This window comes from Callorhinus ursinus, unplaced genomic scaffold, assembly GCF_003265705.2.
Source record: "Callorhinus ursinus isolate GAN/ISIS: 27379988/994484 unplaced genomic scaffold, GSC_fseal_2.0 scaffold19, whole genome shotgun sequence".
NCBI classification, from domain to species: Eukaryota; Metazoa; Chordata; class Mammalia; order Carnivora; family Otariidae; genus Callorhinus; species Callorhinus ursinus.
Genome location: NW_027397081.1, coordinates 19,491,908 through 19,519,183, shown reverse-complemented (window position 1 = coordinate 19,519,183; position 27,276 = coordinate 19,491,908). Strand labels below are relative to the sequence as shown.

The window sequence follows — 27,276 nt, the reverse complement described above, 5'->3', positions numbered from 1 at the left end:
CAACTTCCCCACCACAAGCTTATTTTTTTTCTCATGTTATTGTGATAGAATTCATAAAGCAAACTTGAGAGCGAATGGCAGGGCAAGAGAGGTCACGATTTTGTCCTGATGTGGACAATATGATTTTTTTCTTAAAGATTTTATTTATTTATTTGACAGAGAGAGACAGAGCAAGAGCAGGAACACAAGCAGGGGGAGTGGGAGAGGGAGAAGCAGGCTTCCCGCAGAGCGGGGAGCCCGATGTGGGGCTCAATCCCAGGAACCCTGGGATCATGACCTGAGCCGAAGGCAGACCCTTAACGACTGAGCCACCCAGGCACCTGGACAATATGATTAAAACGGAAGGTAGGTCAGTTCTGAACGTGCAGAAGCACTCACAGACCGCTGACATTTAGACCTGATGAGCCATTTCCCCCTCTGAGCCCATCTCCTCTTGTGTACAACGAGTAGGTTGGACCGGAAGCTTTCCAAGGTATTTTTCTGTTCCCAAGTTCCATTATGCTCTCTGTTTACATACCTCTCCCCCCCGCCCCCGCCCCGGGGAGGAGAGGCTAGCGCCCTCTGCTGCTCACCGTCGGGAACTGCAGGCCGCTGTCGGCCAGCTCCTCGGAAGGTGTCTGTCTCCACCCACTGCTTTCTCAGGCTTTTGCCTCCAGAGATCCCGGCGCAGCCAGTGGAAAGTGTGGCAAAGCTGAACCAGTCCGCCTGCTGGGCACCAGAGCAAGGCTTGGGTGAGACTAGAAGGAAACCAAGTTTGTTATCAGACCCACAGAGCCTCTTGGGGTGCTAGGACTGGGAGGAAGCTTGGCTCTCACTTCATCCAGGTGTTCTGAACAAAGAGCAGGCGTCAGAATCGCCCAGGGGGCTTGTCTTCATCGTGGACCTCCCCGTAGCACTCTTGCGGGTATGAGTTTGGTAGGTTGGAGTGAGGTCTGGCGTATGTCAGTAGAAATGACTCCCTTGGTGATTGGAGGGTGCAGCTCTGGTGCCCTCACTTTGTGGCGGGGAGATCAGTGAGGGTCTTGCCTAGAGACGTGAAGCAAATTAGCACCAGACGCAGGACTACAAGCCAGATCTTTTGCCCACCGGGCTAGCTCTATGTCCACTGCATCTTTTCCTTCTACCACCATCCCATTCCCTGCTACTCTTTCTTTCTTCTCCTTCTTTTCAGAACTTTTTTCCCTTCCCTCTTCCCTTCCCCCTTCCTTTCCCTTTCCTCCCCTTCCTCTCTTTCTCTTCCTCTGTGACCCCTTGGCAGCCTTTGAGAATACCTCCCCCCCAGATACTCACTGCTCTCATAAGGCTCAGAGCTCCACGCTCCCCCGTGACACACCCCACTGCATCTCCTCCATTCCTATGGTCTCCCAGAATCTCTCTGGTTCTCTTTGTTCAAGCTGAAATTATCCTACCTTAAGCTCTGCCCTCCTGGCTCTAAGACAAAAATCTGAGGTCTCTTCACCTAGAAGTGACTAAAAAGAGTGAGCACAGATACCTTCCTGTGTTACTACTTCTGGGCTATTACATTTAAAAAGTGCACGCTTTAAGAAGAATACGTCATAAATCAGGTAGTGTCAAGCCCACGAAAAGACGTCTGATGTGTCTGGTGTTCTTCCGTGCCTCAAGCGGCATCTAAGCGGCATCTGACCTCCAGCTCCAGGAGGTCCAGCATCCAGGAACCCTGGACGATCGTGGAGACTTTGGACTGCTTTTCTGAGCTGAGGGTCATGGCTATGACTATTCCGTGCTTTCAGTGAGCTAATGAGTGAGGCCTTATGTATGACTGGGGCCTCTGAATAGCCAAGGACCATGAATCTAATTTACTGGTAGGAGTTAGCAACGGGAGATGTGGCTACAGCCTTCCTTCCCTCTAGAAAGGAAGCTCTCTCAGGACATTTGCCATATATCATGTCCTTTTGGTTGGCCGTGAAACAAAGATCAATATTTATTTATATTCATTCATTCAGCAAACACTTCCTGAGTACTTCAAATATTCCCGGATGAGACGACAGGCTGATAATTCAGAAATAAGCAAAATATGTTCTTAATAAGCCCGCCAAGTGAGCAGAGAAGAGGGAGAAATGCATGATAGTACACCCTGAGAGGTGTGACGATGGACGGGTGCGGAAAAGCGCACGGACACACTGCCTGAGAGGCTGAGGAAGGTTTCACAGACGGGGGCCCTTCAGTGGCATCGGGGAGAATGCTCAGGGGACTGAGAAACAGGAGGGGATATTGAGACAGAGGTAGCAGAAGGGAGCGCAGTACCATCGAGGAAGAGGAAAGGGAATGAAGAGATGTCCACAGATCCCAAGAGACCACAGTGTGTATGGGAAATGAAGTTTTGCCAGTGCGTCGAATGGCAATGAGGAGAAAAGGGCTGGACTGTGAATGGTCTTACATGTTGCGCTAACAGAGTTTGGTCTTTCTCCTGAGGGCAGCCGGGAACATGGAGGGTTCTACACGTGATCAGATTTGTGTTTCAGAAAGCCCGGTTAACACATGGAATGCTCCAATTCTCCTTTCTGTTTGGGTTTGGGATGATGTGGAAGGAAGACGGCCTGGGAAGGACCCTGTTTCCAAATCCAGACTTGTAGAGAACACGCCCCAGCTCACCGGGCCGGCTGACTGCCCTGGCCCCGGACATGCTTCCCACGCCGTCTCCCCCTGCCACGCTAAGGTCAGAGGACCCGGGTGGTTGAACTGGACACGTTCCTCACATCTGTGTAGACCTTCACACCTCACAAGACGTTCTGGAACACACTAGGTAATGTAATGGTGGGAAATGTTACCCTTACCTTACACTGTAGGGAGATGAGTCTCAAATAAGGGAAATGACTCTTCACATAAAATTGGGACCCAGCTCTTACATCTCACTCAGCTCCGGGATTCCTTCCACCGCTCTGTTATTTCTTCCTCCACAGCCCCCACTCCAGAACAAAGTCGGCGAGAAAGTGGCCAGAGAGGAGCATCAGAGGATATTAAATCCCTCTGACATCTTCTCAAGCTCCTTAGCCCCGGGGCTTATTTAAGCCCCACTTGAAAATAGGGCTCCTATATCTCGGAGCCAGGGACAGATCTGGCTTTGTTGGGCATGCATATTCTGAGCCTCACTCTCCCCCTTGCAGCTGGAGAGGACTTTACCTCTGTCGTCTCAGAGATCATGATGTACATCCTCCTGGTCTTCCTCACCTTGTGGCTGCTCATTGAGATGATATATTGCTACAGGAAGGTCTCAAAGGCCGAAGAGGCAGCCCAAGAAAATGCGTAAGTTCTAAGATGCCAAAATAATGCTAGCGGCCACCTTCAGAGAGCTTGCTGTCACAGGTGAGGTGCTAAGCAATCGACACACTCTTCCGCTCCCCTCCCTCCAAACCTCGAGGTAGGCAGCACTGATATACCCATTTTCCAGATGAGGAAACAGCCCGGGAGAGTTTGCCCAAGACCATTATAAGAGGCAAAGCAAGGTTTCGATTTGGGCCTGCTGACTCTTAATGGGTACTCTTAACCTCTGATGTAAAATAAAGCCCATAAGCTACCATCACAATCCTATGAAATTAGCATTATTAGGACCATCTTACAGATGCTGAAGCAGGCTTCTAGAGGTTAAGTGGCTTGCTGAGGCCACACAGATCATGAGAGGAGTGGCTGGGATTTAGGCCTCTCGATTCCAAACGTTCATGTTCTTTCTGTCACACTCAGCCATTTGTTGGCTCATCAGGCCGTCTGGGCACTGCCTTTTCTTAGCTAAGGAGCTCCGAGCCACACGTTCTTTGCCCTGGAGCTCGACAGCAATCGAATACCCAGAGTAGGGGCTCTCATTCTTCAATGTCCAGACCTTACCTTGGCCATGTTCACCAAGGCCCTAGTCACTCGGGAGTGAGCGCATCTGAGAAATGATGGGGTCTGAGGGTCTCAAAGGCCGCTCTGGCCTGTTATTCGGGGAGAAGAAAGGACAGAACTGTCACAGATTCCCCAGGCTAGCAACACTGCTGAGGTGATAGCCTAAAAACTGTAGGCAGGTAACATCACTTAAAAATGTTCGATAAAGTATTTTGCATGATACCTATGATCTCAGGAAAGTAAAAATTACAACTGATATAAGGAGAGAAAGTAATGATATGCTGGGGGAGATTGTCATTCCTGGTGAAACCTAGTGCTCAGATTTTAATGCTTAGACAGAAAGTGCCTACAATTGGGCTTGCACCAAAAAAACAAAAAAACAAAAAAAAAAACGGAGTTGGAACTGAGGCCTCCAGCAGAGCCAGGATCCTCCAAAGGCTGCAACACATGCCAAGGACAGATCAGAAAATCAGTCCGCCAGCCTGGGGAAAAACCCAAAGAAACTTACCTATCTTGACCTGACTCCCAAACAGAAACTTGAAAGATTCTTGAGAATTAGTAACCACAAGCCTGTATTCACAATGTTTGGGAATTAAGTTTATACTACCTACATGATCCAGGAACCTAGTCTAAGCTGAGAAATTCAGTTAAAAAATTAGTCCCCAGACAGTGATAACTATGTAGAAGCAAATGGAAAACCATTCTGAAGGGACCCTCTCTCCGCTGAGGCTTACCAGGATTCCCCACGTAAGGCACTGCTGAATCTGATTTCACAGTCTGATCCAAAGCTAAAATGTGGCACAAGCAAGAGAAGGAACAAATGGTAGGATTAAATCCCAGGAACTTCAGACACAAGAAGGACCAAGTAGAATTTTTAAAATAAGTTCGTTTGAAAGAGTTAAAGCAATAGAAGGAGGAACCAAAAGCACAAGAATAGAATCAGTTGCTAATAAAAACAAACAGGCAGAGTTTATTTTATTTTTTAAAGATTTTATTTATTTATTTGACAGAGCGAGAGAGAGCGAGAGCGAGCGAGCACAAGCAGGGGCAGTAGGAGAGGGAGAAGCAGGCTCCCCGCCGAGCAGAGAGCCAGATGTGGGACTCGATCCCAGCACCCTGGGATCATGACCTGAGCCGGAGGCAGACGCTTAACTGACTGAGCCACCCACGCACCCCACAAACAGGCAGATTATAAATAGGAATTTAAGAAATCTGGAAATGAAAAATATAGTCAATAAAATGTAAAACTTGATGGAGGGGTTCACCAGAAGATGAGATACAGACAAGCAGGCCATAAACCTAAGGAAGTTAGACAAAGTGAAGCACAGAGATCTAAAAGGATGGAATATCACAATTAAACACGAAGAAAGAAAATGAGAATACCCATTAGGATAGAACAGACAAAATGGAGGAGAAACAATATTAAGAGATACAGCGGCTGAGGAAAGACCCCTCGGATCCAGGAAGCACCCCATGTCCTGAGCAGGATAAATACTAAACTGGAACACCAGTTGTCTCTAAACTGATAAAGGGCAGCTACTCAGATTACCTCCAGCAAATACCAGCTGGGGTGGAACGGCCTGTAATATTAGAAACATGTCTCCTGGCTTCTAGTCAATATTAACTAGCAGATCCCAGGTAGTGTCCTAAGTAAATACAAAGAAAAAAAAAAAGAGTAAAAATTTTAAGGGAAGACACCAAAGTATTATGATTCAACTCAATATAATGATCTATTGTTGGTGGGCAACCTCTTCTGGAGCTTCCCTGGTGTAATTGGAGGGCAGGGAGAGATGGAAGGAAGAGGCGGGCCACTCCAGACGGGTAGGTGGCTGATTGAATAAACCAGAGAAATTACTTATAAGGCTTTTCTTGGGCAGCCACAAGATGAGCCCGCCAGAATCTTAAAGGTTTGTGTAAAGGCCTTAACTAGGTTCAGACAGGTGTATTGTCGACATAGTCTCAATATCACATCACTGTCTTAAGACGGTGTCCCTGGGGCAGCTTCTGAGAGTGGGGAAGGCAGGTAGAATGCACACTCCAAGGAAAGCTGGGGGGTGGTGGGGGGGGCTTGACTGCTGGAGTCCAGCTCATGGGTTACCCAACAGCCACGTCCTGCCCATGACCTCCTCCACCACCTACATAGAAAATCCAAGGGAATCTATGGACAAACCATTAGAGCTAGTGAGAACATTCCACAAGATTGTAGATACAAATCAAAACATAAAAGTATAAAAATCACCTATAGTCCAGCCACAAACATTTAGAAAAACATTGAAATAGTTAAAACATTTGAAAAAATTTCCATTACAGTAGCAACAAACACTCTCCAGTACCTGGGAATACATTTGATAAAAGTGTGCGAGACCTTTAAGGAGAAAATTACAAAACTTTACTGAAAGACTTAAGACCTAAATAAATGGGAGAATAAAACCTCCCTGACGGAAACATGGCAATTCTCTCTGAAATTAATCTGTAAATTCAATGACATTTCTATCAAAATCCCAATTGGATTGTTCAAGGAACTCAATTAGCAGACCTTAAAAGTCACATGGAAGACCAAAGGGCCAAAACTAGTCCACCAAACCAAGCGATGGCCATGTGACTGTTTTTTCCACAGGGTCTCTGTTGTGTATTATTCTTTGGTTTTGCTTCTTGGTTGGCAACCCTTCCGATCATTCTTAGATCATGAGCCATGGTTTGCCTATTTCAAAGAAAGAACAATATTTAGCGAAGATGGCTGGTAGGACTTCTATCTGATATGAAGATTTCTTATAGAGCTATTAAAGAGTTTGTCCATACTGACATAGGCATACAGCACAGAGAGAGCAAAACCAAGAGCCCCCCTCCACAGAGATCAAGAAAAGAAGATCCCCCATCTCTCACACTAAAGAGAAATAAATTGTAAGTGGATTTAAAGACAAGGTAAAATGTACAACTTGAAAATCCTATCAAGGGAAAATAGAAGACCCTATCTTCGTTACCTTAGGATGGAGAGGATTTCTTAAAATACAAAAGGCACAGAGAGGAAGGAAGGGTAATTTTCATGACACTATATGTGAAAATCAATCGTTCATTACGAGAATCATCCATAAGCAAAGTTTAGAGACAACAGACCAGGAGAAGATATTTTCAGGACATGAAACCATCAAAGAAAAATCCAGGGGTGCCTGACTGGCTCAGTCAGTTAAGCGACTGACTCTTTATTTTGGCTCAGGTCATGATCTTAGGGTCCTGGGATTGAGCCCCGTGTTGAGTTCCATGCTCAATGGGGAGATTGCTTCAGGATTGATTCTCTCTCTCTCCCTCTGCCCCTCCCCCTAAAATAAATAAATAAAACCTAAAAGAAAAGAAAAGGAAAATCCACGAGAAAAAGACAGGTATCTCAGAACGAAAACTGGCAAAGCAAATGAACAGTCAAATTACAGAAGCAGAAACCCAAATCACCTAAAAACTTATGAAAAGATGTACAACGTCAGCAGTAATCAGGGAAATGGATATTAAAGCCACTATAAAATATAATTTCACACCCAGCCGTGTGGCCAACATTTTAGCCTAACAATAGGAAGTCCTGAGACCCATGTGGATAAATGGGAAGACTCATGCATTGCTAGTGGAAGGAAAAAAAATATAGACAACACCTAGTATCCTAGTGCCCCCTGAAAGGGCCATTCTAGTTTTCTCTTGGGAAACACAGGCAGAAGGAAATGCAGAGCTGTTCTGCAGACATCCTTGTTCCTGTGCCCCTGCTCCTTCCCTTTTCTTGGGTTCCCACCCCTGGGTACAAAAGAACTGATTCTCTTCTCCCGTCTGCCCTCCTCCAGGTCTGACTACCTTGCCATCCCATCGGAGAACAAAGAGAGCTCGGCGGTACCAGTGGAGGAATAGAAGGGTGTGCCCGAGGTGATGTGCAGGGAAGGACTGGGGAAGGTGCATCAGGACGGCAGCTTGTACAAGTGACTGTATCCATCCACACCCAAGTGACTTTAAATTTGACCCCTTAGATTTCTACCCTACCCAGAGTCCCCACCCTCAGGGTACTACCTTAAGTCGATGATGCCCAGGTCACAGAGCTCTACGTCAAGCCCTTCAGAAGGTAAATTGCTTTGGCCTGAGTGTTGGAGCAACTTGAACTTCCTTCCCACCATGACAAAAAGTAATACCCCCACTCCCTCCTTTGCAAGGATTGTGGATTTGGTCAGAGTCTTTGGCTGGGCTGGACTGGGCCAGGCTGGAAATTCTCAGTGAGTTGTTTTATCATTGGTAGGTGGTCTGGACCCTGAGGGACTGGATATTCCAGGTTCAGGGGTGTCAGCAGCATCAGGAGGGTGCCCCAGGGGCCACATTGCTTCCCCTCATGCATCCATCCTTCTACTCATTCACGATACAGCCGCTCACGTCTGAACTTTCACCTCTGACTTCCTAACTCCATCAGACCTCGGCACACCCTAAGACGTTACCAGAACTGAGGAGCCAACATTTCTACGCGGACTCAACCTCACCGTGTTCTAGCTTTCAAGCGAGGAGCTCCCATGCCAACTGGACTTCTTCCCTGGGCTCCAAATGACTCTGTACAAACGCGGGAGATGGCACATCGCTCTGTCCCTAACTGGCTGGAACTGGCTGCATTCACTGCGCACGTGAATGGATGTCTTCATGGAAGGAAGCGGGAATGGCTAATTCGGGTTAAAGCAAGAGTGTCACGAAGTGGGATTCCTCGAAGTCAGTTTTTTCTCCTGGCCACTTGACTAGAGCATCAGAGCAAAGCATGCCTTTCTAGATTCTTCAGTGATAGAAAGCTTATGAAGCATGGACCAAAATATTCTTGGAACTTGGTACTCTAGGGCTTGATCCGGCTAGGTCTCAAAGGCCTAAGTTGGGCTCAGCCCTTCAGGAAGCCAAAGATGGAAGTGGCTCTTAAAAGTCGTACAACAACTTAACCCTCTTAGGGTAAAGAGTGTGTGCCCTCCAAGGGGAGCGCCCACCTGACATAGCTGGGAAGCATTATTTCCCTGTGGGCACTGGAACAGAAATTCCTAAATTCTTCCTCTCAAAATTCCTGTAGATCAGTATTATTCCTCATTTTACAGGAGGCAACTGGGACTCAGACTGGGCTCAATTGAGTAAGAGACTTCGGAGACTAAACTGGAACATAGTAAGCCTTAGGTGCTGCCCAGTTGAGACTTTCGGAGATGGGATAATTTCATTTTTAAAAAGACCTTGCAACTGAGCTTGGCCATGGCCATGCCTTGTTCACAAGCACAGGGGGTGGACTGCCTGGCTGAAGTTAACTCTGATAGAGTCCGGTAACGAAACTGGCTGAGAGGCCTGGAGTAGGACACGGGGTAGACTGGCAGAATTTCCTCGGTGAAGATGGAAAATCCTCCAGAAGGAGGTTGCATCTGGGAAGGACATTTAAACTAAGAAATTAGTGCTTTGTAGTCTCAGATGGATGACCGTGAATGAGTGAAGTGACAGGCAGGGCTTAGGTGGCTTCCAAATATTTCACCCGTGAATCCATGATGTCTTGCTGTTGGGTTTTTTTTCTGGATTTTGGAAGAGCAGAGGAACACTGAAAACATTTTAGTCAGTATCTCATTTCATTTCAATTGAGTGGTCCAGGTGTGATGTCCTTCAGCACCTAGTGAGGAGGAAGGGGAAGGCTGCCTCATGGGCTATGAAAGCATGTTGGCGGCAGGGCTCAGGCAGTGAGAGGTCCCTCACAGCTGGGGGAAATGATGAGGGAAAGAGCACACTCCACTGGCTCCGGGCCTCACCCAAAAACTCGTCTTTTTTTCCAACTCTTTCATCCTTGGGGGATCTACTTGAAACAAGTCCTTGTTCACATCTTCAAGAGCCCGATATTACTGAAGAAAATACTTTCAGCAAACTCAAGGCCTGAGAATCGGTAATTTCCCACACAATTCCTCTGAAACAGGGGACAGAATATAGATCAGTTTTCATACTTTGTAATTAGGAAGATAGATAGGCACAGATTCCTGTGAGGTCTTCCCAGTTCCATGGCTGGTGGATGGCCAAGCTTACAGCAGAAGTAAGCTACTTACTATGCGCCCACCCTCCTCTTGCTTCCAGTAGACAATGCATCTAACTCGTTATCAAGTAGTATGCATGATGGCTGCCTTTTTTCTGTTTAAAAAGCCCAACCCAGGTATTTCCTGAGTGGTTTTTATTGATGAGCTCAATGCACCTATCTTTTTTTTTTCCTTCTTTATCTTTTAAGGAAACTTTTTCTAACTTCTCCACCCTTCTCATCCTTAATCCTGTCATTAGAGCAATATGGCTTACATAGTGCTTTCATTTCCACTACCTTAGGTCTTCTCCACAAGTAGCCCTGTGAGGTGGGTATTGCTGATACCCGTGTTAACAGATGAGCACACTGAGGCTGTCTGAGGCTAAGCAGCTTTGCCACATCCTACATTCATACAGCTGGTAAGTGGAGAGCTGGGGTCAGGTCTTCTTCGGACTCCTGGCCCAGTTCCCTTTCCTCTCAGACCACAGCTGCTTCCTTTCCTCTCAGACCACAGCTGCTTCCTTTCCTCTCATTGTGGAACGTCCATCTCTTCTTCGCCTCTCTCGCGTGTCCCGAGGTGTTGGACATCTCTCGCCCTTGACCCCCCTCAACAGCTCCTCTGCCACTTTGCTTCTTAGCAGGTGCTTGCGATGTGCTTTGAGACTCTTATCTCGTTTTGGTTTTCCCTTTCTAGTTCGTTCGCACATCGCTCTTTCTCCTGAATGGCAATTCAACTCCTTCCTGGGAGACTTGATCGGGACTACAAAACTAAGGGTACTGTGATCCCCAACCTGCTTCAAATCCTCCCCATTCTGTTTTTCCCCCTATTCCTGGAGGAGCCAGACCAAATGTGCATTGCTCTGGAAACTTCATTTGGCATGTTGTTCTTATGCAAGGGCTTAGAAATGTTCTCAAGGGCTATTACTACTTTAGGAAGCCCATCTGTTGTCTTGGTGCTGGGTATTTCCCATGACTGATCCCTCAATAACACAATTCACTGAAGGCCAGGCCAGGCTGGGTCTGATTTTTCTTTTCCTACTGCTGTAACGGCCAAGAACTTGATTGCTCAACTCGGTTGGCACTGTAGACACTCTGCCCTACTGACCTTTACTGCCAGTTCAGTCTTAGAGCACAGCCCCAACTCCTGCATGTTAATACTGTGACAGTCGGGGCCTGTCCCTACCCCAACCTTTACTTTCAATCTGTTTAAAAGCATTATCTTTTACTTCCTCCATCCCTCAACATCCACACATCCAGATTTCTGATTCTCTTCAGTTTCTGCTTTCTCTTTCGATGCCCAACTAGACAGGTTAGTAGGAAAGGAATTTTTCAAAGCAGGAACATGCTGGAGAAACGTGTGCAGCAGGAAATGGTTAAGACGACAGTGGTAGCTCCCGACAGAACCACTAGATCAAAAAGGAAAGTACACCCAACCCAGGTTCTGTGAACCTACCTGACATCAGAGGGCAGAGGCTGTGTAATTGGCATCTCTACAGGAAGATGCAAGAGCCAGACACATTTCAGATCTTGGTTCCCCTTTCCCCAGTTAACATAGAAATGGAAAAATACAACGAACAAAAAAGCCTTCCTCTCCCCTCCTTTTGTACATGGAAGATTCCCCCAATCCAGTGAATTCACCTAGTCCCTGTATCTGGGTGGTACTGGTGTGTTCACCCTCCGATCATCCGTCCATTCTGCGTTTCTGCACGCACTCTGTCTCAAGCACCAATCTGGAGCCTCTGTGTGCCCCGTGGCCTTAGGTCTGAAAAATACCATCAGCCAAGTTCTTCCTAATCTCTTAGAAGTCCACCGTGGTAGATAACTCACGTTGAGCTATCTTACTTGAGTTTATTGTAGGACCCAGTAGATAAGCACATGAAGCAAGTCTGAGTTGTGGCAGATCAGACTCCACCCCTATCCTAGGGCCAGCTAAGCCTCAAAGCTGGTAATACCCCTTTGCCCCCCTGAATCACCATCCGGCAAGAGCTGCATCTGATGGCAGTTTGTGTGATGGGGAGGGGGACTGCAGAAGCCCGAGTGCTTGTAGATTTGGGAAACACCATCAAACACAATTAGCAAACTCTTGCGGTCCTGCAACTGATGCATCTCTTTGCCGCATCGTCACCTTCATATTGCTTTTTCTTGATTTTCCATAGCCAATCTTTTTCTGAACTCTAGAAATATTCCTGATCACCCACTCGCTCCACAACTTAATGCCAGTATGTAGTGTTTTTCAGGAAATACCCTGTTCCTGTCAATAAAGTGTCTCCAAACGCGGCTTGCTCTGGTTTTGCTCTACTATGTGTAACTGCTACGCATACTACGGCTTCTACCTCCCTCCCCAGCCTGCATCAACTCCTGAACTCACCATCAGTGGATATTTTCCCGGAGAACAAAAAATGCGTTTAATAGTCTAGAATTAAACCATACAAATGTATGACGTAGCCGTCCTTCTCCTCCTTCCCTCCCCAAGTCAAAGGAGCACAAGAGTCACCAGTCGTCCCTCCCGCCTGACACCAAATAAGTTCCCCATCAAGTGGTGAGGGGATAACTCCAAGAAAGACCTCATGAGGGGAGGGGGCCAGATTTCCTGACCAGTCCAGGCTAACAAGGAAATAAGGCAAAGCTGTCTCTCAATGTCCATCTTCCTGAAGTGCCAAGGCACAAAAAGGAAAAGTTAAGTAAGACATTGTCATTGGGATTCATAGCATGTGATAATATGCTTCTTTAATAATAGTACTGCTTGGAGTTCCCGGGTGGTGCAGCTGGTTGAGCATCCGACTCTTGGTGCTGGCTCAGGTCGTGATCTCAAGGTTGTGAGACTGAGCCCCACGCTGGGCTCCATGCTCAGCAGTCTGCTTGAGATTCTTTCCCTCTCCCTCGGCCCCTCCCACTCTCTCTCTGATTAATAAATCTTTAAAAAGTACTGGTTAATAATGAAATAAAAATTATCTTAGTATAGTACCAGCCACTATATGAAGAAACACACACACATTCTGTATTATCTCTAAAAAACTGAGGCTTGGAATAATGGATGGGGACCAAGGTCACAGGGCTGATAGTGATGCTGCAATCCATACTCTGGTCTGATTCTAGAACTTCTTACCCATCTGACTTTATCAGGCTGCCTGCCTTCCCAGGAAAAGGGCATCCTAGACACACACACACACACACACACCCCTCACACACACACCCCCCCCACACACACACCCTTTTGGGCCTTGCCCTCATCACATCTGGGAGGACCAAAAACATTTGGGACAATGAGCACTAATGAATTGAGCAGTAAGCACACACACCATTTATTATTTGTAGTTCAATACTTTTTTCGTTTAATTCATACTGTACTTCCATGGCTCTAGCTACTTTACATTAAGATTTGGCTGGGAAGCTGTGTACGGTTCTAGGTAATAGCAGTTAAGTTTTCAGACCTTGCGCACAGCGCCAGGCGAAGTACAGTTCTAGATCCAAATACAGATGGCCAGACAACTCGACTGCAATCAACCTGTGTTCTTTCCCATACATGGCCCAGTGCAGGCGTTGGGGACTGCTCCCTCTGCCCCACCCCACTCCACCCCTTGTCGGGATCAACCAGCGGCCACTGGGGCCTCTGACCCATCTCTCCCCACCTTGGAGTCTAGGTTGAGTGGGGGGAGGAGGGGAAGCACCATGGGTTTGGGAAGATGATCTGGTCCATGCAGAGAGTGGTCTGGCCCTAGAGTGCAGGACAGGGAAATGTGGGGAGCCACACTGCCGTTGGCAAAAATGGTTGCTTTTGTTATGCAATCTCAGCACGTGGCATCCGAGCCCAGGGCCAACTCCCCAGACAGAGCCAGCTGTCTCTCCCAGGGCAGAGGCCACCATTTTGCTTCTGCAGCATCTCACTGTGTTGAGAGAAGCAAGGAGGCCCAGGGGGCAGAGATGACAGTATTCTTTAAGCTTTCACATGTTGGGCAGATCATCTGGCATCGGCTCCTCTTGGCAGGCAAGGTGCTTCTCGCCAGCAGCCAAGGCTCCAATCCAGGCTCCCAGGCCTGCTGAGGACCTCAAGTCACAACAGAAAACAATGCCCAAGACCCCTGAGCTGTCGCACAGAACACCAAGACAGGGAGCTGGCTGGGCCCGTCACAGCCGTGGCTGGAGCCCGAGTGAGGTAACAAGGCCGGGCAGAGAGGTGGGAAGGGGCGCTCTCTACACCTTGTGCAAATTCCTGCTCCACATCAGGGAAGCAGGGGCATTAAAGAGACGGCCTTCCAGAAAAACGCTCCACTCGGACCCAAAACGCATCTTCTGGAAGAAAACATAGAGGTGGAGGGAGTGGGGCCAGCCTGCTGGAGGTTGGGGGATGAGGGTCAAGGATGTCAAGTGGTGGATGGGATGATTGTCCCACAGCCTAGAGACAAGGGGTGAGGGAGGAGAGAGTCAGGAAGACAGGTTCTCAAGTTTCCTACTGGGGTGGGCAGGTGGGGTTCAGGGGTGTCGGGAGGGAGGTCACAGCCCTGCCACCTGGGGGCCCTAGGGAGGAAGGGCGGGCTTTGGCTGCCCTGCAGAGCTAAAGCAGCAGCATAGTATGGCACAGAAAGCATCCTTCTGAGACCATAAACCGTCCAGAAAGATTCTTCCCCTAGTCCTTTCTCCAAGAGTTCACCCTAGAGATGCTGCCCGCAAATGATTTTAGACATGGTCCAAGCTTGGATCAGGGACAGGGACAGAGAGAAGCCACTTCTAGCAAAGCATTCTTCTTGAGGTTTCTTGATTCCTCTCCCCCTTCCTATAATCCCAGGTTCTTAGGGTCAGCACTCTAAGGCAACCCAAGGATTTTAGCCAAAGCTTCACAATTAATCCAAACCCCAACAAGGTTTGGATTGAGTCAAAAGAGAAGCGCTAGGGCCAGGAATGACTTCTCTCCAGTGTTTCTTCCAGCAAGGAGGAGGGAGGATGGACAGATGAAAGGCTTCATAGCCTACAGACAAAAGATGAGCTTAATCCAAGACGGTGCCCTTCTTGCCATTATCCTCCTAGCTCAGAGAAAGTCCCTTCCCAAACTAAGACTAGGCCAACAAAGGAAGAAACACCCTCCTAGGTTAATACTGGGAAATACAACATGCCTGATCTCCCTCTCCCTACCTCACTAGGCCTCCCTATCCTGCTGGCTCATAAAGAAGAAAGTGTAACTATCCTGGATTTCTCAGGAACCCTGATGCTGCCCTACTACTCAACACCAGAGAAGCTCTGGCCCAAAAGGTTTGTTCTCTTCTGGCAGAGTACCTTCCAAGTTTGAGAAAGCCCTACCTTGCCAGTCTCTGACCCAGCCTCCAAGACAATGCCCGTGCTAGAACCTACCTTACAGATGGTCCAGCTCATCCCCCTTCCTGTTACAAATGAGGATACTGCAGTTCAGGGAGGGGAAGCGACTTGTCCAAAAGCAGAGCCAGGACTCAGGCCCAGGTCTCCTAACTCAGCTCAGTGTTCTAACAGAGAGCTTCCAAAGTTGCTGATCTTGCTGCCCTTGTCCCAGGGAGGTGAATGGGGGAAGAGAGGAGTTGCAGACATGAGTGGGTTCTCCAAGGCCAGTCCTCTTAATTCCTTCAAGGAAGGTGGAGTGGAAGTATAGACCCTCTAGCTCTTCTCCACCTGGTTAGAACTCTGCAGGGCAGCCAAAGCCAGCCCTTCCTCCCTAGGGCCCCCAGGTGCCAAAGAGTGCAAGCTCTCGAATGTGACCCCAGGAATTCTTGCAGAAAGATTTCCACATGACCAGAGTCCTTACATGAACAAAAACAAAGCACAGGCTGAAAGAAATAAAGGGTGTGGTTCTGATGCTCCCAGGCACAGCTTACAGGCCAAGCTGCTGGGCTTGAGTTTTAATGTTATTTATCAGTTTCACTCCCAGACTTATCTGCAAGGGTGAGTTAGCCTTTGACAGGCTATTGAATGTGGGGTTGGGGGGAGCTTTTATTTGGGAGTGAATAGAGGTGTTAGGTCTTCTGCTTTGAAAGCTTAAAATATTATTAGAACAGAAGGTGCCATAAGAGATCCATGATTCTTAGGAATGAGGCAGGCTGATGTGTGTACGCACTGTCTCTGGAGTTCAAACCCCCAGGGTTCCTCGGACATACTAGGCACCTTCCTCCCTGTCACCTACTCCTCCCTGGAATGGCTGAAGAGGTAAAGCAAAAGCAGAACAGCTCTGTGCAGCCAAGCCCACTTACGTCACTTTACTCCCAGCAGAGAACCCTCTGGAAGTATCCCCAAAGGTCCCACTATGGGACCATCAACAACTGGATGATTTAAATAAATATTTAATTATGTGTGGAATAAATGAGAGAACTTATCACTTTTGCTTTCAAAAGTTTCTGAGAATGATTTTGGCTTCTGGCTCCTACAGTAGGAACATTTCTAGCAGTCTGCACTGTTCCTCCTTTGGCCCAAGGCCCACGAGCCCTGACCATCACCGGAGTGTCTCCTAGTCAAAGTCCTGGACAAGAATGAGTAGTGACCCACTGACCTGTGGGCATATGCACCCTGCACCTGGATCACGGTCAACTCCAGCCCTCGCATCTCCTTTCCTAGGGAAGGGATACCCATTCTAGCTGATTCCATGGAGCCTTCTCAGCCTGCTCCCCTACGGCATGTATCCTTTGTCTTCTCATCCTGCTCTCAGCTTCATAATGAGGTTGTATTCTCAGACTGAGAAGTCAAAAACGTGTCTCTAATTGTCAAGGGCGGGGGGGGCGCCTGGGTGGCTCAGTTGGTTAAGCGACCGCCTTCGGCTCAGGTCATGATCCTGGAGTCCCGGGATCGAGTCCCGCATCGGGCTCCCTGCTTGGCAGAGAGTCTGCTTCTCCCTCTGACCTTCCCCCCTCTCATGCTCCCTCTCTCCCTCTCAAATAAAATCTTAAAAAAAAAAAAAAAAGATTTAATTGTCAAAGGGGGATGCTCAGGCCATTCCAACAGAAGAACACGACTTGCTTTTTTTGAGGCTAGGTCAGTGATAAAACCTTCCTTTCCTTCAGCCCCTTACAAGAGGTGCCCTAGGAGAACAAGCAATTGGGAAGAGTTTTCCTGGCCAAACCAGTATGATCCTACTGAGGATCTGTGAGGCTGGCAGGATTCCTCTGATCATTAGATGGAGGAATAGCAGTTAAGTGAGTGAAAAATGGTAATTGTGCCCAGAAGGGCCCTGCGAGGTCAGATAAAATGCACGGGTCCTAGTGAGCCAACTCCAAAATGGTCCTGGATGACTCACTTTCCTAACCAAAGGTCTTCTTTCTCCTCCTTCGTGGTCTCCTACCTCTCTGGGGCCAGAGGCTAGAGGAAGCTTTGCCCCCTTTGCCAGAACTCCCACTCCCAAGTCTGAGGAACAGGATTTGGAATGGCCTCCACGTGAGGCAGAGACTCACTCTGGCCTTTTCCTGCACAAATGCAATGCACCTCTGCCAAATGCATTCCTTCCAAAAGCCTAGGTCTTCTACCATGTGTGGAGTGTCTTCGTTGTCTCCCTTAACCAAAGTCAGTTCTTCCCTTAGAGTAAACGATGCTGGCAGCCAAGTGAGTGCTTGGATATCAATACTCACTACTCACACCACGTTCTGTGTGAACCTATGGTCCGATCCATACAATGCTAGGGCACTCACTCCCTCCAACCCCAGGTGTCCCTAGGACATCCTGATTCGTCCCGGAAATCAAACTGACAGCTCAAAGTGAAGGAATTAGAGCCACAGGCCCGACTGGCTCATAACCACTTAAAAAGGGGTTTAACAAGATCCAAAATGCTCCATCCTGGCTAATAAACAATGTGCTCTTAGGGCACAGAGAAAAAATAGGGCTTTAGGCACTAAAAAGTGACACTTCACCCAGATCCAGCCTGGGAGAAGACCAGAGAGAAGGGCGGGGGGTGGTGGGAAAGTAAGAAATTCCCAGCCCTTATTGGGTCCACACCAAACAGGGGTTAGGGGAAGGTGCAGGGGTGATGGAGGAGAACCCCATTCCGCATGCACGTCCTCGGGAGCCTGCGGCTCAAGGCCCAATCCCGCAGGGGCAGCTTTCCCAGCCTTCCAGGCCTCTGCCTGACTGGGGGCGCATGGTCCATAGAAAGCGGGGGGTTGGGGGGCTGGGTGGGGCTCAGGTGGCAGAGTTTAGATTGGGCTCTTGCCCTTGATGCTTCCTGTTCACAAGAGAATACCTGGGGAAGCGTGGGGTAGGGAAGAAAAGATTCTCTTTTATTTTGGAAACAAATCAAGAGGGGATTCGGGAATGAAGCACCTTAAGCCCCTTGAGATTTCGAGATCCCAGGGTCTTCACAGGCGTCACTTTGGCTCAACAACATTTCCCTTCTCAGAGCCAGGAATGGCCAGTGAGGGGAAGGGGGGGGACGAGGCGGGGGGTGGGGGGGGGAGGAGGAGGATCAGGGGAGGTCGGTGTGCTGAGAGGTGGTCCCTGCCCTCCTCGGACCCTCCACCGGCCAGCACAGGAGGTGGGCCCGCTCCTTCTCCCTGGTACATAGGCGTTATCTCTTTTTAAAATCTGTATATAATATATATATATTTATATTCTGTATATATATATTTATATATATCTATGTATATGGTCTATGTACACGTATTGCACGGGCCTCTCGTAGCCACCCCGTTCCTGCCTTGTCAATGATAACGACTCCTCTTCTCTTCACTTTCTGAAGTGTAGTCGCGGGACCTGATGCCGTTCTGAAGGTTGATGAGAGAGTCCTTCATCTGTAAGACAGGGAAGCCCGCCCAGCCCCGGGTTTGTGCCCTCAGTGCACTACTCTGCCACGCCCGCCCGGGGCAGTTCCCCCAGCACGCCGGCGAGGTCAAGGAAGCCGGGCTCCTAAGACAAGGGTTCTCCTAGGACGCGGTCTCTGGCAGAAAGGGAAGAGCCAATCTAGCACTGGGAACCCCTGGGGTGAGGTTCACTGTGTCTTCATGATTAAGGATTAAGAATTCTCTCTCTCGGGGCACCTGGGTGGCTCAGTCGGTTAGGCGTCTGCCTTCGGCTCAGGTCATGATCCCAGGGTCCTGGGATCGAGCCCCGAGTCGGGCTCCCTGCCCAGCAGGCAGTCTGCTTCTCCCTCTCCTGCTCCCCCTGCTTGTGCACTCTCTCTCTAATAAATAAAAAATATTTTAAAAAAATGAAGGGAATGAAACAAAACACCTATCCACACCTATCCTAACGCTTACAGAGTTGAGTCCGCCACGCTACAATTCTGACTGCCCCGCGCTCCAATGTAAGGGGCCCCATCTTGACACCGAATTCTGGAGTTGGAAGAGAACCGGGTCATCCAGTCCAACTGCCTCCTACTTAATTCTTAGGTTTCTTATCTGACATCATCTGGTCACCCCTTGGGCACTTTCGGTGATAGAATCTCAGGCCTTCAAAGTAGCCCATTCCATTACTGGATAGCCTGATTGTCAGTGGTCTGTTTCTATTTGATGGCTCATCAAAGCTCCTCCCTCTGCCCTGTAACTTCTAGCCCCTGGGGTCTCACGAGCAATCTTTCTATCCTTCTACCTGGTGGACCTCTATGTCTGAAGACTACCCTGTTCTCCCTGCCCCCATCTTTCCTTCTCCTTCCTGTATCTTTAATTCTATCAACCCTTCTTGATATCGCAGGGCTCCTAAGCCCCCTGCTGGGCCATTTACCCCTTTTGTCTAAAAAAAAAAAAAAAAAAATCCATGGCTCCAAAGCTAAACATGATATTCTAAAACACATTAAATTGGATCCTGATAGCCACATTAAAATCCTCTCTCCTCAATTTAGAGCTAAGACCATGCTACGAAGGGGAAGTAAGATTTAGTAATAACGAATGCCTCCCCTGTGCCCTCAAATCCTGACAGCAATTTCGTGAAGTTATAATTATAATTCCCATTTTATAAGTGAAGAAACCGTGAAGTCACTCATATTAAATCCCTCACTCAAGGTCACAAAACTAGTCCTTGGCAAGACTGGGATTCCATCTCAAGTCTGGCTGACCACCCAACATAAAGAACTCCTTAGGAACAGAAAATTTTAATGGAACAGGACAAATCCTTTGTCTCCTATCTTCTTAATTCTCTCGTAGAGCAAAGGTAGCTTCTTGCTGTCTTGGCAACTACGTGGGAGTTTTGTATAAGACATTAACTTCTGGGGGAAGGAAGCCAAGTTCCTCCCTCCTTTGATAAAACTAAACTTACTGATTTTGCTCCAGGATCATTTTCTTAAATAGATGAATGAATGTAGTTTTTGGAAGGAACACAGGCCCTTGTACTAGAAGATGTTACAAAAAGATGACCCAGTACAACCACCATCTTCCCAGACTATCCATGCAGCCTCTGAGGAGAAAGGACGTGTTGGGGATTGTGTGTTGGTTTGTGTGTGTGTTGAGGTCAGGGGGAGGCAGTGGCATAGAGCAAAAGGAACTAGAAAAATATGCCCTCTGGAAAGATAAATCTCTGTGAAAGGAGGTTCTCTCTTTAAATGCCTGTCACATGGCCATGAGTGACCAAGGCAGGGAAAAAAAATCAGTCCTTCCATCTAACCTACAACTTTCTTGCCGCCAATTTCCATTGTTATTGTCTGAGGGAGTACACCTGTGTTTCCAACAACCCATTCCAGGATGACTTTAAAATCAGAACAGTGGATGGCCCAGGGGAAGTATGAATGGGAGGCTGAGGTCCGGTGGGTGGTGATGGGGACGGGGAGATCTCTCCCAGAGCACAGGGAAGGGGCTCATCTCTAGAAGATGAGGGCAAGGAGAGAAGGTGGGGACATCTCACCTGGTCAAGAAGCATCACTGAGGATTTGATGATCTCCCTCCATTTTTGGAGCTCTGTATCGTGGTACTTTTGTTGGGACTCCAAGAGCTGGGCCCATTCTGTCTGAGACTGGGGTAACCTGTGGGGCAGAAGAAGGGGTACCCCGGCAGCTGGAGTTATGCTCACTGGACTGTCCTGTGCTCCCAGACCCCTGAAGGACAGAGAGTCACATCAGACTGCTTTGTCCTTTGCTCAGGGCCCCTGGTTCCCGTGCCCCAGGTCAGAAGCAGACTAAATTCTACAGGGACAGTTTTCAGAGCTTGCCTATGGACTCATCCCAAAGGGTTACCCACTGGCCAAGGGCAGCGGGGCCGTCCCACAGAGACTGGGTGGCAGGAGCTGGGGCACGGTACCGGCTGGGGTGGAGGTCATGGCCAAGGGAAGAGGCAAGGATTACCTTTCTTGGAGCCTCAGACCCTGCCAGGCAGTGAGGGTCTGGGTGGTGTATTCCAACATCCAGAGTTTGTAGAAGAGCATCATGTTAAGGATGACCAGCAGCACCAGACTGGGAAGGAGACAAAGAGGGACAAAAGCAACAGGCATGAGATGTAATCTTGAGAATGCACGCTCCCTCTAAGAGCCAGGGATCACCCCCCACCCTCCCAGAGGCAGCTGCTGTCCTTGACCATTGGTCCCCTGAAGCATGGCGGTGAGGGAGGGAGAGGGAAGGATGCAGCTGGCGGGGAGAGGGAGTGAGCGGGTGCTCTCATCTGGAGGGGCCAGGACACAGCAGAAGCGCCATGGAGAGGCGTGTGGGTGAAGGCACTGGGACAGAGAGACACACAGGAGCCACCCAGACCCTGGGTGCCTGTGGGAAGAGGTAAGATGGAGAGGGAAGGAGATGAAGGGTAAACGAAGCAATCAGAGAGCCAGTACCTGAAACAGATCCTAATGGGAGCAAGGAGGAAAAATGGGGAGGAGGCAGAGGTTAGAACAGACCAGTGCGGGGATGGGGAGGGCTGCACTGGAACCAAGCCAGAGAGCAAGGGAGTCTGCGGGAAAGAAACACGGGAAGTGAGGACACGCGGATGAGGAGACCGAGCAGGCAAGGAGCAAGAGACAGCGGCTGCAGACAGATCTTGGTATGTCAAGGGCGACACATGGAGGCAAGTCCTCCTACCCAGCCAACCTGAGGCACGACAGAAGGGCGAAGCTGTGGCCTATGGGCCTGATCCGCCCGACAGGTGTTAGCAGGATGCCCCAAAGCATGGTCTCATCTTTGCACCTGCCTTGCACCTGCCCAGACCCAGAGGGGTCGTGAGGGTCCCTGGTATGGGCCAGCACTGGTCAGGGCCAGGGAGGGGGAAAGGAGGACCCAGGGGTACAGAGAGCCGCCAAAACACCGGGGGCGTTCCCTTCTTCTCTTGGCCTCAGTGGCTGCCACAAGCTCATCTTAGGACACAAGTTCATGGAGCAGAGAGATGAAGACTAGGGGAGCAAGGGGGTCTGGAGACGCACGGGACTGGGTACAGTCCTGGCTCACTGCTTCAGGGTTCTTAACTTCTGATGGAGTTCCCCAGCTTCTCTGAACTCTTCTCTGGACCCCTTCTCTGAATGGTTCCTATCCTGCTGGGGCTGCGACGTGCGTGGTGTGAGGAAGTGGATGGAAAGCTCCCTGCACAGAGGAGCTCCTCAACAACGGGCGGTTTTATCATGAAAGGAGGGGGTACAGGGACACACACAGGAAAAGGGAGACAGAATGAACGATGGAAAAGGACCAACAAAGAACATCTTATGCTGTGCCTTTGACCTTTCGAAGTGTGCGCTTGCGCGTGCGTGCGTGCATGCAAGATACTGCGTTCTTCTCTGTGCTTCCAGTATTAGGGAAGGCGGTACTCCTGAAGCTGGCAGCAGCCAGTCCTTGACCCCATCTAGCTGTGCTCTCAGGGCTCTGTGACTTCTCCAGAACAATCTCTAAATTTCACGTTGACTTTCAATGACCCCACCTTTAACTGCATCCACACGCGCCAGAGGACCTGAATGTCCACCTCTTCAGCGTGGGCTGCATACATCTGAGCTCCTGCATTTGGGTCTATGTACAATCCTGCCTGTGCTCAGTGGAGGTCCAGGGACACCCCTGCGAGCTGAAGGAAGGGCCTGTGGTCCACACAGAGAACAGAGGGGGCCTGCCGGACGCAGGGCGGTCTGATCCACATGCACACGGTCAGCAGACCCGCCGCCTGGACCCTCAAAGTGTTGAAGATGAAGTCCCATGATCTTAATCCAACAAAGCCCCCATGTCAGCTAATGCCATGCTATGCCATTTACTCAGGAGAGCGGGCCTACTTAACTAAGTCAGCCTGCAGAGAAGGCTCAAACAGAGAACTTACCTGAGGTTCAAGTTTTCTATCTACCAAACCCAACACCAGAGACTTAACAGAACAGCACGAATCCCCTCAAATGGAGGTTGCTAAATGGAAATCTTCCTGGTTTCACAGCTGTCTTTGTAGATGACTTTGTAAAAAAGACCTTGGCTCCTCAGGCCACAGGCAGAAGAATTCTCCCCCTCTGTTTTTGTTATACACGCAGTCAGGGCAGAGGAGAGCCCGCCTCCCGTTCCTCACAGGTCCCCCCTGCTTTCAGTGGTGCCCACACCTTGCCTGTGGCCCTGTTTTCTCTCTCACACTCGGCGCTGTCCTGATATGGTCTCATTCTCGCTCGTGGCTCTCATGCTCCCGCTAACTACATCAGCATCGATGAACTATGCTTCCCCGCCTTGCTCCGGGTCCGCATCGGCAAGTACTGGTCACCTCCACCTGGATGCCCTACGGCCACTCAAGACACAGCTGGAGTCCAGAGCGTCTTCTCGGACAGCTCTGCGCCCCGTTCGGGTTTCTAGTAACGACACAACCGTTCATGGGTGCCCACCACAGTCCTTCCTCTTCTTCGGCTACCCGACCAGATGGCTAATTGGTCTTTGGTCCCTCCCCTGCTGGACAGTCACGCTCACCTACGTCGCTGCCACTTACTTGGACCAGCCTGCCTGCCTCCAGTCCTTTCTTCTCTAGGCCTCCCCCCATGGTTGTCAGAGTGACTTAACAACAACAACAACCAAAACAATCCTGTCACACTCCAGGGCTCCTTCAGGGCTTCCTGATGGGTCTGGCTGTGCCTCTGCTTCTGCCTCTCTGAAAATGCATTAGTGGGGGCCTGAAGGAGTGGGGAAGGGGTGTCATAAAAGAAAGAGCCAGAGACAGGCTAGTGCCCGGTGCAGAGCTGTCAAGGCCCGCATCTGGGCAGCTCCCATGCCACTCCCCCAACCTGTGCCCCCACATGCTCACCCCCATCTCCAGGTAAGGTGGGGGGAGGGTACCCGGCAGCAGGCTGAACCAAGCAGAAGAGCTGTCCGCACTCAGCTGTCCCAGGAACTCCCTGCTCCCAGCGGTTCAGGGGTGTCCCTGGAGGGCTCTGGGCTTCCACTGCAGACAGCTGTGCCCTCCCACCCTGCCCGAGCATTCCTTCCCCCCTTCCTCTCTCCCTGCCCAGCATCCTCCTGGGAACGTTACTGAGCCTACTGCTTTACAACATGATGGCAATACTGTAAATTACTGAACTATTTCTGGACAGTGGTCATTGATTTCGTCTGGCTATCCTGCCAAAGTGTGGGCCCAGGAGTGCCCGATCCTGGCGCCCGGCACAGAGCAGATACTCGGGACCTCCCTCACAAGTGAATGAATGGGCTTCTAAGACGCTGTGTGGCGTATCTATGTTATCATTTCTCCAACGGTGTAGCAGTTCTGAATTTCCTGTCTTACCCACTTGAAACTGAGTTCCTAAGGGTATGGATGCTGTATACAGCGTTCTGTTCTCAATCCTGAAGGCTTAGCTTACAGCAAATGCCAAATCAAACAGAGAAAAAGAAACAGAGAGACCAGGAATGATGGACAGAGCAAGTGATCTGAAGAGAGAAGGCTAGAGGACAAAGAAGGGCCACGGTAAGGGGTGCTCATACGCCTGAGGAGCCAGCAGACGGGGAGGGAAGGTGATGGGGCAGAGGCGGGGAGGAGAGCTGGGATCCCTTACACACAGCTGATAACCAGCAGCAGCTTGGACACACTCTGCAGGTGGAAACCATTAGGGGTGTCCTCGGGGATATGCCGTGTCTGCGTGGAACCTGTGGGGAGAATAAAGAGGCCATCACCACGGTGGCTCACGAGTCCCCTGGCTGCCGTGGCAGCGGTCACGCACAGAGCTTCCGGGAATGACGGATACACCCAGCCCTCCGAAAGTACAAGGGAAGCCCCTCAAGGGCAAGGTCAGGGGCTGGGTCAGGCAAAGTGGACATTCAAGTCACCGAACAAACAAGAAACTCAACAGCCTTACAGAGCTAGGACATGTGGAGGCGGGACAAAGTGCTCTGCAGCGTAGCAGTAGCCGTGGCACAGACAACCGCACTGGGCTGGGACCAGAGACCGCTTTCAGCTCAGGCTTTGTCTGTAACCAGTGATGTGACGTTGAGCAAGTCTCAACTGCTCTCGGAGAGTCAGTGTATTCACATATGCCATGCTAGTCAGAAATCCTCTATGTGAGGGATGTAAGGGAGTGCTCTGGTTGAAGCTGGGAGTGGGGGGGGGGGGCACGGAAGGCTGGCACTCTCCTCCTCTCCTGTCCCCATCCTGAGGAACGCCCAGGGGTGTGCAAAGCATAGCCTGAAAGACGCTGGATTAGTGGTCTCTGAGGCTTCTTATGGCTACAGGTCGCCATGACCGAGTGAAGACATGAGGTTGTGTGTGGCTGGATGGGAAGAGGGAGACACGTCACGGGAGTCCGCTGCCTGGGAGGGCAGGTCCCTGATGGGCCTGTGGGGGCCACGTGATCTCGGACTCCCTGACGTGTGTGTCAGGAGGGCACCTCTGGCCTGAGCTGTGGCTTCTCCCCAGTGCTTTTGCCAAAAACTTGGAAGCTGCTCGTTTGAGTCTATCAAGGCGGACATGGAGTTCAGGGAACTTCTGTTCAGCAGACCCCCCATGTGGGTTCAGCAGTGACTGAGGAACATAAAGGGCAAAAGGAAACAGGTAGAGGATCCAGAGGCTGAATAATGAGTTAGGGGCAAATTACATACGATCTATACCCAAGGACGCAAAATGAGTGCATACGTGTAGGTCTTGGCACAGGCATGCAGCTCGAGCCCCGAGCCCCGTCCCCACTGCCAGACAGCACGCACCTGCCACGTGTTTGATCCTGTGGCCCACATCTTCATCAGTGGGTGTGGTGACGGGGCTCATCACTTCTTCCAGGTGAGGCACCCGCAGATGGGCATGGGGACGTTTCCTCCTCCGGACCGTTGGGGCCTTGCTGGTCTTCTCTTTGGGAGACTGTCTGTGCATCTCAGCCAGGTAGGTGCTCTCCGTTTTGGTCAGCTCGCTCTCTGTCAGAGACAAAAGGCCACCTGCCTGTACCTCTAGCCCCACGCCCTGGCCCCCAGAAACAACTCTGTCTCCTCCTCGCTGAGCCCTCTCTGAGAGAACCATTTTCCTGGACGGCACTCTGGGACGTTGACTGGGAGGGCAGGGGTCCCTCAGGCGTGGCCACGAGCCTCAGGAAGTACCGCTGGGACGCAGCCTCACCCCCCTTCTGGGTTTTGCTCAATATCGTGCAGAGACAGAGGTTCCCAGTATCTGCACCCTCAGGTAGACAGTTGGGGGCACGTCACAGGTCCTAACGGACACACTCATAGGCTCATTCTCCCTTTCTGTAACTGAATTACCACCGGTGTGATGAGATGTGGAGTTCATGTGCTGGGGGTTGGGGGTGGCCACAGACCCCATAAAATCACAGGCATAGCCTCTTGGAAAACACACGTGTTCACAGACCTGCCAAATTGTGTATCCATTTCTGGGGCCACCTCAGGGCCCTCATGACACCCCTTCACCATCTCAGGGTGGCCCCCATTTTCTGTGCTTCCCACACTCCCCTGAATGGTGGCAGCTGTGCAGCCGAGCCGGGGTCTGCGGCCTTGCTCACCTAGGTGGCGGAAGTAGTCCTCCAGCCCGCTCCAGAAGTTCTTCTCGATGAAAGTTTTCACCAGCCCCCACGGCTGTTTTCGATAGCGCAGCTCTGTGGAGACCCTGAGGAGCAAGCCAGAAACGAGATCAGCCATTTCCGGGGCAGACCCTCCTCTGCCGGGAAAGGCCCTTCACACCACACCCACTGTGCCATCTGATCTCCCTGGCCACTTCTGGAGGTCAGGGGGAACGGGCGGACTGATCCTCATTTTATGGGTGAGAAAATGGGAGTTCTAGAATAGTCCAGCAGACCAAAGGCTACCACACAGGGCTCCTGACTCCGGGCCCATAGTTCTTTCATGAGGCCACGCCGCCTCCTCCAGACGGTGCCAGGCAGCCAGCCGGCCGTGGGGGGGTTCTTCTCTTCTGCAGAGACTTGCCAGTCCAGATCAGACTCTAGGGTTCCGTGATTCCCACTTTTAGGGGAGTAATCTGCCACCGGCCTGGGCTCCTGCCTCTGCACCCCATGAGACCTCGCCAGTTCTCACTTTTTTCCCAGTATTCTCTCTCCCAGCCACAGGTCTCTCTGCTGCCCGTGCTGCCTGCTTACCAGCCCCTTCCTCCCCTCCACAGCCCTGTGTCACTGCAGCGCCC

The 27,276-nt window shown here is 50.2% G+C and overlaps 2 protein-coding genes across 22 annotated transcripts in view; one reads left to right on the top strand and one right to left on the bottom strand.

The window, feature by feature from the left end:
• The window catches only part of GRAMD1B (GRAM domain containing 1B), a 252,697-nt gene that overhangs the window by 3,800 nt on the left and 221,621 nt on the right, over positions 1–27,276 (bottom strand). For 3 of the 16 annotated variants that reach the window (XM_073903881.1, XM_025893605.2, XM_025893609.2), the window contains 6 exons: positions 26,642–26,745; positions 25,842–26,045; positions 24,701–24,791; positions 21,075–21,182; positions 20,639–20,756; positions 160–726 (listed from right to left, as the gene is read on the bottom strand). In XM_073903881.1, coding sequence (XP_073759982.1) covers positions 334–726; positions 20,639–20,756; positions 21,075–21,182; positions 24,701–24,791; positions 25,842–26,045; positions 26,642–26,745 — 1,018 coding nt within the window. In that variant the 3' untranslated portion in view covers positions 160–333. Of the gene's footprint in view, positions 1–145; positions 727–13,169; positions 14,262–18,066; positions 18,598–20,638; positions 20,757–21,074; positions 21,183–24,700; positions 24,792–25,841; positions 26,046–26,641; positions 26,746–27,276 lie in introns of those variants that run through there. The other 13 variants (XM_073903877.1, XM_025893595.2, XM_073903878.1 and 10 more) reach the window with 12 other exon arrangements.
• The window catches only part of SCN3B (sodium voltage-gated channel beta subunit 3), a 63,500-nt gene that overhangs the window by 13,582 nt on the left and 22,642 nt on the right, over positions 1–27,276 (top strand). For 4 of the 6 annotated variants that reach the window (XM_073903889.1, XM_073903884.1, XM_073903887.1 and 1 more), the window contains exons 5-6: positions 3,126–3,264; positions 7,662–10,368. In XM_073903889.1, the coding sequence (XP_073759990.1) occupies positions 3,126–3,264; positions 7,662–7,725 (203 nt within the window). In that variant the 3' untranslated portion in view covers positions 7,726–10,368. Of the gene's footprint in view, positions 1–3,125; positions 3,265–7,661; positions 10,369–27,276 lie in introns of those variants that run through there. The other 2 variants (XM_073903885.1, XM_073903886.1) reach the window with 2 other exon arrangements.